The 14228-nt window shown below is 40.2% G+C and overlaps 1 protein-coding gene across 6 annotated transcripts in view; it reads right to left on the bottom strand.

Moving 5' to 3' along the window:
- Window positions 1-6625: 6625 nt before the first annotated feature.
- The window catches only part of PTPRZ1 (protein tyrosine phosphatase receptor type Z1), a 122884-nt gene continuing 115281 nt past the window's right edge, over window positions 6626-14228 (bottom strand). For 4 of the 6 annotated variants that reach the window (XM_081877757.1, XM_081877759.1, XM_081877761.1 and 1 more), the window contains 6 exons: window positions 13632-13705; window positions 11867-11995; window positions 10668-10814; window positions 9793-9935; window positions 8984-9119; window positions 6626-7659 (listed from right to left, as the gene is read on the bottom strand). In XM_081877757.1, coding sequence (XP_081733883.1) covers window positions 7519-7659; window positions 8984-9119; window positions 9793-9935; window positions 10668-10814; window positions 11867-11995; window positions 13632-13705 — 770 coding nt within the window. In that variant the 3' untranslated portion in view covers window positions 6626-7518. Of the gene's footprint in view, window positions 7660-8983; window positions 9120-9792; window positions 9936-10667; window positions 10818-11866; window positions 11996-13631; window positions 13706-14228 lie in introns of all 6 variants that reach the window. The other 2 variants (XM_081877758.1, XM_081877756.1) reach the window with 1 other exon arrangement.

The raw sequence follows: 14228 nt of genomic DNA, 5'->3' as shown, positions 1-14228 counted from the left end.
CACCTAGGTGTTTACTTTAACCTGATCATGATACCTGAAGGGGGCTTATATCATAATCAAAAGTGGAAACTCATTTTAATTTGCACTGTAGTGCTTAGAAAATCACATCAACAGTATTTTTGTGTGTATTGGAAAAAACCCATGATTGTTTAAAACACTTTAGTAACATATTTGATGTTGATGTGAGAGCTTGGAAAATGGCATTCTCTGTACCCTACGTCAAACATAGTTTCACATGTGCCAAATTCTGTATTGTTTGAAACCATGCTTCAGTCTCCTGGTTAATATCCAAAACAGACCTGAGCTATGGAAAGACAGTTCATTGCAGTTTGTATACTTGCTACAGGCTTTTAGTTTCTCTACTATATATTCTGTGAAACTATTACATTGTGCATCTAACATCTTTATTTGCTTTATGCTTGTGAGGATCAGCAATATTTTAGATGCAGTTTTTGTACTGTGTGTGCTGTCCTTTTGAGAGAAACGCCTAAGTGTTCTTGTTCTGCAGTTGCCTTTCCAATCAACGTCACCCAAAACAATAATGCAGTCCTGAAGGAGAGTTTGGAAACTTTCATTTCTGATGCAGACTTAGACTATATCTGCAGCTTTCCATGTTGCCCAGACCTAGACTGACCGCTTAGTCTGAACCATGCTTAGTCAAGCTATAGTTCTTGAAGTGGCCTTATTTTCACCAACTGTGATTAAGATAAAACACAGTTCAGGGTTCAGATGTGAAAACTAAAGTGTAGGATGGGGGAACGTGGGAGCCCAAGACTCCTTATAGCTTGTCTTCATTATTGCAGTTCGCTATTGCATGTGAACCATGCCATTGTTTCATTTTCAAGTTGAAATTAACTTGCTAAAAAGATTTTCCTTCTGTTTGCCTCCGGTACTCTGGATTTGTCAGACATCTCTCTTGAGGGTGAATTGCCAAAAAATAATTGTCACCTCTGGCACGATCTCTTTAGTAACGAGTTGAAAATGTAGATGGAGTTCTAGTTTTTGTTATAAAACTCCTGTTTCTTTTGGACAAAATGATCTGAGGAAATGAACTATAAACTGAAATAACCATTGTCGAAAACATGTAGTTGTCACGGAGAAGAAGCCGTAGGAAAGTGGTAAAGTGAAAATGATTTACTAGGAGAACAATGAAACTGTTTCATTTCTATTCTGACTTATACATGTTCTGTGTTCGAATCAGGGGGCTGCCAGCCTAGAAACCTCTTGCCACATGTTTGAATGCCTCACAATCCTCTTAACTTCCATACGGTAAAGAAAGGTCTGTTCGAGAGCAATCAAGAAGGTATTAACTTAAGTCATCTACCTGTGTTCTTACAGAATATGTCCACGTACGGGAATGTGCTGCAAGAAACACGAGGAAGAAATAAGTTCATTGGGTTTTAGAGCTCACCCAGCCCGACTGCTGTGGTGGTGTTTGTATACCAGACCAGTTTGGCTGCTGGCTGGATTCAGCCCTCTTAAATAGCTTGGAGGGTTGACTAAGGGGAAGATGGCTTCTTTTCAGTTTGCACTGTGAAATACTACTTTCCAGTGCCAACCCTGATGAAGGGAACACACAAACTCCCTGCTGGCTGGGTGTCCTTTTCGGTCTTCTTGCCATAGTCGGGTTTACTACCTTTGGGGCTCTCACTTTCTCCCTCAATGTAGGGCACAAAAAGCCACCCCCCCTTTGGCATGGAAGCACCCCTTCTGTTTTTTGGGGTTTTTTTTAGTAATTGGGCAGCTTTTCAGTTCTAATAGGCTGTTTATGACTTTTATTTTAGAATTAAAAACCCAATGCGTGTCCTCTTCCCACCGCTCATCCAACTCCCCCAGGCAAGAAGTTTCTTTTCATGGAAACTCTCCTTTTATATGACCTAATACTTTCAGTTTGCAGGTCTGGAAAGGGACAAGTGAAATCACATCACTTAGAGCCGGATCACGGAAAAAGTTTGTATCTGCATTTCTTTTCAGTATCCTTTTCTTACCAAGGTCAAAATGTATTTTTATGTGTTGTATTGGGTTTGGGTAAATCCTGTGCTGCTTCTGCGATGCCATTTTCAATTAAAAACTTTTGACTTTCATTTATACTTGTCTCTTTTCACGTGGTTCAAAGCTGTGTGAGTGTAAGATACAGAACTGCAAAGGGGGCCAAGAAGATGAAATCTTTGTGTAAGCTAGCTGCAGGACCTTCTAGAGGTTTTGCAGGGGCCAGGAACTTTTTTGAAATGCACACATTTCAAATTCTGAGAGAGTACCGGGGGGCCCAGTCACAAAATAGATGCTATAGCGGGTGGTGGTGGCATAACACAAAGTTAGTCACCCCTGACAATCTGTTTAGCATGGGAAGTTAGCCAAGTTCTGCTCTTCCGATTGTGGCGATCACACAACATTAATTTCACTCACACTGATGCTGCTGCTGTCTATCAGAGTGCTTCTTGGGACCAAGAAAAGTTTACGAGGTGGTAACACCAAACTCATTTCACAGAAATCTCTTCGAAAGTTACACCATAGCTTTTTAGAAGGGCTAGAGCAGGGGTAGGCAACCTAAGGCCCGGGGGCCGGATGCGGCCCAATCACCTTCTAAATCTGGCCCGCGGACTGTCCAGGAATCAGCGCGTTTTTACATGAGTAGAATGTGTCCTTTAATACATCTCTGGGTTATTTGTGGGGCATAGGAATTCGTTCATATTTTTTTCCAAAATATAGTCCGGCCCACCACATGGTCTGAGGGACAGTGGACTGGCCCATGGCTGAAAAAGGTTGCTGACCCCTGGGCTAGAGACTTACTATTTCAAAGAAATGAAAGCTCAGAATCTTTGGCACCTGCCCAGGGCTCCAGTAAGCCTTTGCGGGTGCCATGAGTTGGCAACCCTGGCTTTGCATGCTGTTGGTGTGTGAATCTTGTCAGTTTGATGTTTGCTGATTGTTTTGAGCTGTGAACGTTAAGGTTAGTGAGGTAGTGGAATATCTTTCTGGGAGTTCTTTTTTAAAGCTGCTTGGGTAAATGAAATTTGTTTAGCATGTGTGGGAAAATGTAGTTTAGGGGTGAAGGTTGTTTTATTGTAGAAAAGCACGTGTGTGTGTGTGTGTGTGTGTGTGTGTGAAAATGTGAGTCTCCTTTCAATGGCTAGATTTGTTATTCTGCTAGTAGTCAAGGTGCTATGTAACCTACAGGAATCATAGCCATGAATACTGATGGTTCGTAGGTTATCTGGAGGCATTTGGCTGACCTGGTGGGAAGCAGATTTAGGTGGATCTGGCCAGATTCTTCTTATATTCTTTACCTCAAACCTGTGCCAAGAAAAGCACCTATTAAGTTTCCCATCACATTTTGACAGGGGTGGAATTGACACACACTGTGAAAATGCTTTTTTAAAAAACCTTTTGAAAAATACATTGAATTTTGCATAGCTCAGTCTCACCATCTAGTGTCACATTTGTATATTGCACTTTACAACACATGCAAAACGTTTTATTTTCAGTTCTGTAGCTGAGCCCAGGATGCCTGTCGGGTGACGAGCTATAGTACAAAACAAGAATCAATGTAAGAAAACAGACAACATTTTGTCAAATGGCGACAATTTCAAAATTCTCATTGAAGTTAAAAGTGGCATCATTACAAAATGTTGATTTTCCTAGATGACTGTGCTTTTGAAATGTGTCAGGCAAATGTGATCCCATGCAGGTTTACTCAGAAGCGAGTACCACTAAGTTCTGCAGAGTTTACTCCCAAATAAGTATAGGATTGCAACTTGGATAAATCTTTTCCTGGCACCCATCTCAAGTTCACTTCCTGGTTTTCCATTTTTGTTGTTGTTACTTCAATGCTGTCCTGTCCTGTGTTCGTACTAACTAGGTAGCTATTGTCAAGTTTGCATTTTTTGTAGTCTGAGAAAGGCAAACAAAAGTTAAATAGGCATTGCTAGTTAAAGATGTCTTGGGAGACTTGCGATAAGGGCAACAGCATCTTTTCTACACTTGACCCAGTTTACCAAAGTAGGCTCTGCATCTTTTGAGTCTGCAGCATGGATTACAATAAAAATTAATTAGAATATGTCATTTTTGTCTGAGACTGTTTGCTACCTCAATTTAGGAACCGATGCACATTTATTAAAATGAATAATCCAGGACAAGTTGAAGATTATGAAAGATTTCTTATTCCTTTTTGCCCCAGATCAAAACCCAATGTGTTGCTAAAGAGATTATTCCAAGGACTTATGTTTAAATAACTAGTCAGCATGCTAAAATGATGAATGTGATTACAGATGTTGATGGAAGGAGACCTTGCAAGCTGCAGACAATTCCTTGATTTGTTTTATTTATTTACTTACTTAAAATAACACCCCTTCAACGAAGTTTTGCATAAAGGTGGCTACCTTAGTGTAACATTCTAAAGGGGGCCATTTGCACCATAGTAAGTGATTTTAGGATTGCAACTTTAGTTCACAACCAGGTTGATTTTCCTGGGTCAAATAAGTGGTGCACAAGATCATTATATCCTCATTGATTATCTGAATTGCTCTGTGCCCTAGGATTATGGGTTGGGAGAGAAAATAGAAGGAAAGAGGATTAGGAAATGGGGTTATAGAAGCAGCCATAAGATCAAAATTAACCCTGTGGCACTTACATCCCCAGGGATATTATGAAGAAGAATTATTGGGGCTGCTTATGCTCAGTGCTTGTTTTGGAACAAATAAGGGGGCAGGATGAACTGTCCCAGTGAAAATTGTTTTGCCTTTTTAGGCCATGCATCTGGAACATAAAAGCTGCCCTCCCCTCCGGTATGTACTTTAAATGCAAATTTGGATTTACTTTCTTTTTGAAGGCAGCTCAGTGTCTTGTACAGTAGCGGCCCAATCGCCTTCTCAATCCAGCCCACAGACGGTCCTGGAATCAGCGTGTTTTTACATGAGTAGAATGTGTCCTTTTATTTAAAATGCATCTCTGGGTTGTTTGTGGGGCCTGCCTGGTGTATTTACATGAGTAGAATGTGTGCTTTTATTTAAAATGCATTTCTGGGTTATTTGTGGGGCATAGGAATTTGTTCATATTTTTTCTCCAAAATATAGTCTGGCCCACCACATGGTCTGAGGGACGGTGGACCATGGCTGGAAAAGGTTGCTGACCCCTGGACTGGAGTGATCCCTGAGGTAGCAGCAGGCATGCACTTTGTTATAATAGTGACAGCACTGGTTGCCTTTTTTGCAGGTTCAACCCGTTGTTTTACTGTACCTCCTGAAAGGTGACTGGAACTACTAAAGCTGTCAGTGTACGACATACATTTAGCAAGCAATCTGAGCAGCGGATGGTGTGCCATTTAGGAAAAGAGCATACATGGAAAGATCTAGTCTTCCTCTCCTGTTTCTGATCATATGTGCTGATCTATCGGCGGCACATCTCTCTCTAGTTATTAAGAGGTATACAAATGTATCCACACAATGTTCAGAAAATACACTACTGGTGTCTTTTTGCTTTCGCTTCTTTTCTTTTGCAGTTGGTGACTAGGCAACCTTTCAAAATTTGTCGTGCTTTTTAAATTTATTTTTTAAAAATCGTTTAAATTGGATTATTATTTTTTTACATAGCAAACAGATAAATGAGGAACGGTACGTCTATTGTCTCCGCTTTCAATTTATAGTCTATGACAAAAATGTCTCTCACCAAACTGTTAAAAAATAGACATCTTGCAGTTGGGGAGGGGGATATTGTTCTATTGCCTATTCATAGTGTCAGCATCACATGGGTTAGGTCCTTTGTTTGTGTATTTATTTTTATTGATGAGCTTGGTTGGTTGTGTTTAGTTCATTGTGGTGTGGCTTATTTGTGTGAGGGAGGTGGGCTAGGTTGTTGGGTCAGGTGGGCCATATTGATTTGTATACTGTTGGAGGGGACAGGCCATTGTCCTGTTGTGCTGCGGATGTAATACAAGGGAACCATACTAGGGTAAAGGCATCCTCCATAGCTTGTCCCTGTGCTGCTTTGAGTTTGTTGGTTAACTTTTTTAGTAGGGTGGTTTCCTATACGTTTTGGTACCAGTGGTCTATATACACTCCTGATAGGTCCTTCCAGTGTCTAGTTGTGATACTTCTAGCGGTTGAGAGTGACTTATGCGTTCATGTGCATTGTTGTCCTGGAAGATATTTAATAGGGCGAGTTCTAGGGTTGCTTCTTGTTATCTTGGAAATTTCCTGCAGTACTGATATCCAGAAGGACTTTCCGGCATTCCCGCCACATGTAGAGGTACATGCCTATTCTGGTGCAGCCTCTCCAGCATTTAGATGAAGTTCCTGGGTGTATCTGTGCCAGTTTCCATGGCGTTAGAGTAAGTTCTCTTCTTTTGGCTGAGATGGATTTGAATGGCGGTTTAGACCATTGGGTATGGTTTAATTCATGTTCTGCTCCCATTGGTATTAATTGTGGTAAGGGGGTCTGTAGTATCTTATATTTAATATATTTACTGATTATTATTTTTTACCCTGCTTCCCCCTCCCCACTGAAATCTATTCTGCCCTTGGAAAAAATGAACAGATACCCCACTGGGAGTGAAACCTGATTCTGCAATATTGGATGTTCAGCACTGATGAGGCAGATATTGTTTAAAGCATATATATATTTACAGTAGTTGGAATATTGATATTTATTTTGCAATGCCTTGGATAAAAACACTTTAAACAATGCTGAGTACAGATGTTATTCTCATAGAAACTTCTTATTTCAAAACAAGTGTATTTCAGTTTCCCACAAAAGTTAAAACTGCATGCAGAGATATGGTTACTCACTTAGGATGCATGGGATAATATATCAGAAGTTTTTTTGTTTTTGTTAAAATTAAAAACAGGTACTGAACTACATCATTTTAACAATGCAATTACACAGAACTAGAAAACTGACTTTGTAGTAAAATATAAAAATCTACAATTATAAATATAAATTTGGTCCATGGAATCCACTCTAGAAATATTTACAGTAAGTATCAGCTATTCTAAATGCCTACCAAAAGTTTTAAAATGTTGAATATTACAGAGAAGAGAATTATATTTACATTCTACCATATTAAAAGTTAGATTTCTAGCAAATGTAAGGAATCCTATAAATAACAGCAAGTAAAGGGATACTGAAACATGACATTTGTTGCTAGGAACTTTAGGATCTATAGTTATGATTTAAAAAATAATTTAAAATAAAACCAAAGAAATTAGAAACTATTACTGTAAAAGAGACCACAGTTTCATTCTTAGAAACACAGTATAGTTCAATCAAATTAGTCCAAACATAACAAAATGCATTACAACGAGTCTTTCAAAAAGGCACACATAGTTAATGATATAAGTTCAGTAATAGAGCCATTTGTAACAACAGTTTCTTTTGAAGAAGTGAAATAAAAAGATTATCGAATAGCTGGACGTTTCTTCCAACCCCACCTCACCCTCACCGCCCCACACAATTTTAAAAAATTAAAAGCAACAGTAGTGAAATTTCCAGCTCTTGATAACCACTGCCATGTTCCGTTCATAGTCAAACTAAAGATTCCAAGCTTTCCGCTGCATTGCCGTCTGGTAAAGCTGAACCATTACTGTCTATAGATACTGAAGGGTTTTCTTCTTGCCTTGAGCTAACAAGACTGAGAATAGTTTTGTAGAGGAACTGATACTGGTCCTAAAAGCAGGTGGGGTAAAGTAGGTTAGTGTGGTTGGTCCAAACAATAAGAATCACACCCCCACAACCCATTTGCAAGCTCAGCTGGTGAGTGGTGGTCATATTGTAGCCAAAATAGGGTGAACATAACAAGAGCCTGCTGGATGAGGCCAGTATTCTGCTCTCACAGTGGCCAGCCTGTGTGGGAAACCCCTAAGCAGGGCCTGAGTACAGTCATACCTTGGATCCCGAACGCCTAGCAAGTTGAACGTTTTGGCTCCCGAACGCCGCAAACCCGGAAGTGAGTGTTCTGGTTTGCGAATATTTTTTGGAACCTGAACGTCTGACACGGCTTACATGGCTTCAGATTGGCTGCAGGAGCTTCCTGCAGCCAATCGGAAGCTGCACATTTGTTTTCGAAGTCGAACGGACTTCCAGAACAGATTCCGTTTGACTTCCGAGGAACCACTGTACATGACAACTCTCCCTCCTGAGGTTTCCAGCAACTGGCATTCAGAAACATATTGTCTGTGAGAAAGAATGGGGTGCTCAGGGAACCCCAAATATTGCAGAAACACACACACACACACACACACACACACACACACACACACACTCACACCCTTTATGCAAAGCCTTTTTAGATGATGCCTCAGTTATGCAATTCCCTCTCAGCTGAGATAGGACTGGCAGAAACTCCTTACGAATCTTGAACAGGCCCTTGATAGATATTAGTCTCTGTGTTGCCAGGTATTTTATTTCTGCTGCTTTACTAGACATGTTGTATTTTAACCTCTGTGTAACTTACTCTGGATTGCTATGGCAAGGAAGAGTGGTTTAAGAATGTTTCCCTGAATTAGAATGACATGGGGACCTTAAAACACCGTTCCGAGTCATTAAATGCTATGCTGGAAGGCTGGCTAGCAAAGCAAAATAAGATGGTAGCTGGTGAAGAATATATTCAACCTTTATGTAATTCTTATTATTACCTGGGGAATTATGTAACACTCAATTACCATAGTTTTAACCCTATTTTTTTTATAGAGCCATTATTTGGTGGTCAGAGTGTTGAACTAGGACTTAGGAGACCAGGGTTCAAATGCTAGCCTAGCTATGAAGTTTGCTGAGTTGAGTCAACCAAAATCTCTCAGCCTAAGCTACCTCAGATTTTCGTGAGGATAAAGAACCATGTACCCCACACCCATGAGCTCTTTGGAGAAGAGGTGGGATATAAATGTAATACAGAGGTAAGTAAAAATAAAAAAGCATATAATGTGATTCTTTCCTTGATGGGAATTTCATAACACATAAGAAAATTGTGCCAGATATTTATTTATTTACTTACAATGTCTGTGAAGACTCCAGGCCTCATCAGATTTATCATCTTAGCTACGTGATAAACATCCACACAGTTTTCATTTTCTAGCTGATGCATTAGCGTCGTTAATGCACAGAAGGTACCTGCTGTCACTCCTCCATGCCTTTGAGGGCAAAAAAATACAAAATACACATGTAGAAATAGTCATTTTCTACACTTAAAGTAAGCAAGAAAAAAAGAGACTTGATTTATTTCCTAACAATGGTGCAAATCTGACCTCTAAAACATGTTAATTTATAAATAAGAGTATTTATATTGTTTCATTCTTACAACCAGTGTTTGCACCTATTTGTCGCAATGTATACATTTTGCACGCCTTCCTTTTTCACCTAGAGAGGGAATGTCTAAATATTCCCCATACAAGGTCTTATGACCAGCAGTGATGAAATGTGTCTATTGGAGCCCAGAAGACTTCTGGATCTGAGCCAGGAAGGCATGGTTAACATCATGCTGAGTATATAGTTTTATAAAGAATATAACATTTGGGTGTTTCTGTCACCCAAAAATATAGGTTTGGTAAATCTGCAGTTGCTGTGTGAAACACACACAGAGATACAGTGGTACCTTGGGTTACAAACTCTGCTAACCCAGAAGTAGTACCTCAGGTTAAGAACAGAAATCGCGCAGTGGTGGCAGCGGGAGGCCCTATTGGCTAAAGTGGTACCTCAGGTTAAGAACGGTTTCAGGTTAAGAACAGACCTCCAGAACGAATTAAGTTCATAACCAGAGGTACCACTGTAATAGGATTTCAGCAACTGCAACAGGTCAGTACTTACTCATCATGCACAATCATGGGTCCATCTCTGTTGGAAGTTTCTTCTTTGATGACATTTATGAGTTCAAATGTTTTACTAATAGGACTGTCTGGATTTGGCCATTTCGGACACTGAAAATGCCTCACTTCAAGCACATAATCATCCTAAATAGGAAAAAAAAAAGACACAGAATTCATACCTTCAACTGATTCTTGTTCTGTGTATTTATTGATAAAAAGATGTGTATTGAGCCAGCTGTCACACATTCATCTTTCAGCTTTCATGATCTTATGCTTTCAAAGATGTCAGTCTGTGTGTCTGCTCATAAATTCGCCTCTCCCTCACCTGTGGGCCAATGGCCCATAAAAAAGAGGTGGGGGGGGAATTGCCATGAGCAGAATGGATTGTTTTTATTTCTCAGTTTGTTTGGACTGATAATCCAAATCAAGGAATATGTATCTTCACAATGGCATCATCCTGAATAGCAAAGTGACTTAAAGTTGCTAGCAATATAATCCTTGGGAGGGTTCAAGACTAACTGAGATGGATGGTGTCCATAGTCTTATTGTGCCTTTTGCAATTACAATAATACAGAGATAAAAGTCAATCTGACAAGTTAGAAATGTTAACTTTTTCATCATAGGATTATTTTATTAGCAGAAACCTCTATAGCATGTTTTACATACGTGTACCTTACTGCAAAATATTTGAAGTCCCTCATGGGGAAAAAAAAGGGTGTTTGGGTGTGTGTGTTTTTGGTTTGTTTACTTTTTGAAAAAAAATTAACCCTGCAATTTACTCTGGGGTATGTTTTTTAGTTAGCAATTCAGATCACAGTTTTATTGTTGTTGTTTAGTTGTTTAGTCTCCAGCTATAAGGCATGGTATCAAGAGTACCTGTGTAGCTTCTAAAATGAAATCCTGGATTATAAGCTTCTCTTCATTTGACAAGCATTTGTGTTCTTCTGAAATCAGGCTGACTTTAAAGCTCTCACAATTTATAGGGTCTTCTTTGTTTGGCCAGTATACAAATTCATCTTCAGCCTGCTAAAAGAAAAAGAAACACTTCTAAACAGTGCTATTTTTCTAGAAAAGAGATGCTAGAATTCACGATGAACATCTCCTTGTTGGTGGGCAATGGAACCCACCTGAGAGGTGCCAGAACTTAGTTCTGGCTGGGGGGAAAACATGCTTCTAAACAAACTCCAAATTAGTTATAAACTATAGCTATATCCAGCTGTTTTGTGAAGCAAAAAAAATACATAGTGCTAATGATGTGGGACGCGGGTGGTGCTGTGGGTTAAACCACAGAGCCTAGGACTTGCTGATCAGAAGGTTGTTGGTTCAAATCCCCACGACGGGGTGAGCTCCCGTTGCTCGGTCCCTGCTCCTGCCAACCTAGCAGTTCGAAAGCACATCAAAGTGCAAGTAGATAAATAGGTACCGCTCCAGCAGGAAGGTAAACGGCGTTTCCGTGCGCTGCTCTGGTTCGCCAGAAGCGGCTTAGTCATGCTGACCACATGACCTGGAAGCTGTACACCGGCTCCCTCGGCCAATAAAGTGAGATGAGCGCCGCAACCCCAGAGTCGGACACGACTGGACCTAATGGTCAGGGTTCCCTTTACTTTAATGATCTGTATGCCTTACTTAAACTTAACCGAAATTATTAAACATGCAAGTAATGTTATGCTAAAACCATGGTCTTCCCGTTTCTTTGCAAAACTCCCCATTCCTCATTTCATATTTTTTTTAAAATCAAGTCATCCTTACATGTGAAGGAATGACTTTCTCATCCATAGCTATTCCTATGGATGCCCAGAACACACACAGTTTAGGTCTAAAGTCTTCAGAATTCCTACATTTTAATACTGGTTCCTTATTGGAATTATCACTGCTTTGAGAATATTCTCACAGCACACAAATTAAATCACTAATCACCAACTACCTCTTTATTTTATTTTCATATTCTTAATGTCAAAATAATTACTTGATAAATGGTAACTATAAGAAAAGATGAAATCTCATGTTCTATGTTTCTTGCTGAACTAAAAACAGTGCTATAAAGTGAAGTATTTAACTCTTTAATATAGTCTTACCATATTCTGACTATCTGGAAGCATGACAATTATCTGAGCATTGTGGTCCCATATCATTCTCCAGAAATCTTTGATTGTATGTAGTAGAGGATGCTGGGTAATAATGTATTCATTACTTTGATAATAACCCTGCAAAACAAATACATTCACTGAGGTTACCCTGTTCTTATCAAGAAAATAATAATAATAATAATAATAATAATAATAATAATAATGATAATAATAATAATAATAATAAAAAATAATAATAAAAAATAACAACAACAACAACAAATCAGTCTACTTCTCACAAATACAAGATGAGGTTTAAACCCATGCTATGTTTTTCCACATCAGTTCTACAGATACAAGGTTCTGAGTTCTTCTCTTCATGGCATCATCCTAGGACATAGCTAGAATTTTAGCTTAGTTTACCAACTTGTTTTTATATATTTGTTTGTTTAGCTTCCTAGAAGCCCTTTCAGTTTACAGGTGACATATAAATAAATATTACTCCTCTGCAAATAGAAGGCACTCATTTTATTATGCAAGCTGGCCATAGCCTTCATTTCACTAGCTTAATTTAGAAGCTGTTTAGAAGCTGTTTTTCCTACGCTAACAATATTCTCAGGTTTCATTCTTTAGCAGATGGAAAAATAATACATTTTTATATTAATGTTACTTAGCTGCACTACAGGCAAGTGGAACTGGCTAACAGAACAGAGGCCTTGTTTCTAGATTGAATGTTCCTCTTTACCTTCATAATTTTTTACACTTAGAAAACCATATGCAAAATTGAGGAGTTATAGATTAACGATGTCCCTGATATGCTCAATCTTTCTTTTTGGAGCTTTAGTGGCATTGATAATGGTTGGCTAGCATAGCAATGCTAAATACCGTATTTTTCGCTCTATAACACGCACCCAACCATAACACGCACATAGTTTTTAGAGGAGGAAAATCTGTAGGTATGCCACCCGTAGGCATTCCCTCCATAACACGCACAGACATTTCCCCCTACTTTTTAGGAGGAAAAAAGTGAGTTTTATGGTGCAAAAAATATGGTAATTACATCAGAACTAGAAATTAGTGCAATTAGCAGGACACGGGGGTAGGCACAGTTATCAAAAACATTTGGGAGCATTTCTATGTTATCTTCTATGCCCACACTCTACACAAAAGCAGTGGCATCGCAATGGGGGTGGCACGCCCCGGGTTCCATGCCTGCGGGGGTGACAAGAAGTCACCCGTGGGGGATCGCGGTGGCGCAAGCAGCCATCGTGCCGCCGCAGCTGCCTTTGGAAGATCCTTTCTTCACGGCTGCAGTCGCGAGCAGAGGATCCCGGCACAGGCAGCAAACCGCTAAGTACAGTGCATGGGCGGTGTGACACACATGCGCTGTACGTAGCAACGCCGCACATGCGCTGTATAGCAGTTTGCTCGAGCGCTGTATGGACGGTGCTGGGATTTCTCCATCACCACTACAGCCATGTTTGCGGCTGCAGCGGTGACGGAGGGATCCCGGCACCATCTGTACAGCGCTGGAGTGGCGCCGGCAGCCAACCACGCATGTGCGGTGTTGCTACGTACAGCGCATGTGTCGTATGTAGCGATACCACACATGCGCCATACCTCGTGACGCCCGCACCGGGTGTCATGACGCCTTCCTTCGCCCGTGCACAAAAGCCATGTGCAGAGTGCAATCACCCAAGTGATTGCCAAGAAGCTGGCAAAAATACACAAATGATTTCAAATTACAGTATAATTTAGGAAGAAACTCTCTCACCATAATATAGGAAGCGTTGATGTAGTCTGTGCCTTCACCAGACAACGATGGAATACCAACTCTAGATCTCTCCACTGTAAAACAAATGTGAGAACCATTTTACTTTCTCTAGCATACATGCAAATTCCTGCTATTTGCACAGATTCTGTATTTCTTCAAATCAAGAGATCTGGGAGAACCACTGACTTAATGGCAAGGGAGCGACATTACCCATTACCCAGCTGCTCTGCCATTGTGTAAGAAGGGGAAATGCCACAGGTCTTTTCCTCCCTTCTGTCTGGGCAATGATGAAAGGCAAAGGGCCCATGCAAATTATCCTGCTGTTGTTGTAGGCTTTCAATCTTACAGCAGTGGCACAGGATGAAGTGATGAAAAAACAGCTCTTGCACCACTCCAGAAATTTATGGACCTTAGTTTTAGTGGGACTGTTCTTTCTGGTCCATCAGGATTATTCAAAGTCCCATGCAACGCCATTCATGCGGAACTGTTCCCCAATGCAATTGTGACTACAGTGGTACCTCGGGTTACATTCACTCCAGGTTACATATGCTTCAGGTTACAGACTCTGCTAACCCAGAAATAGTACCTCGGGTTAAG

The sequence above is a fragment of the Podarcis erhardii genome (genome assembly GCF_964252035.2).
Source record: "Podarcis erhardii genome assembly, chromosome: 10".
NCBI classification, from domain to species: domain Eukaryota; kingdom Metazoa; phylum Chordata; class Lepidosauria; order Squamata; family Lacertidae; genus Podarcis; species Podarcis erhardii.
Note: the sequence above shows the minus strand (reverse complement) of the source record. Positions and strands in the feature narration are given on the sequence as shown.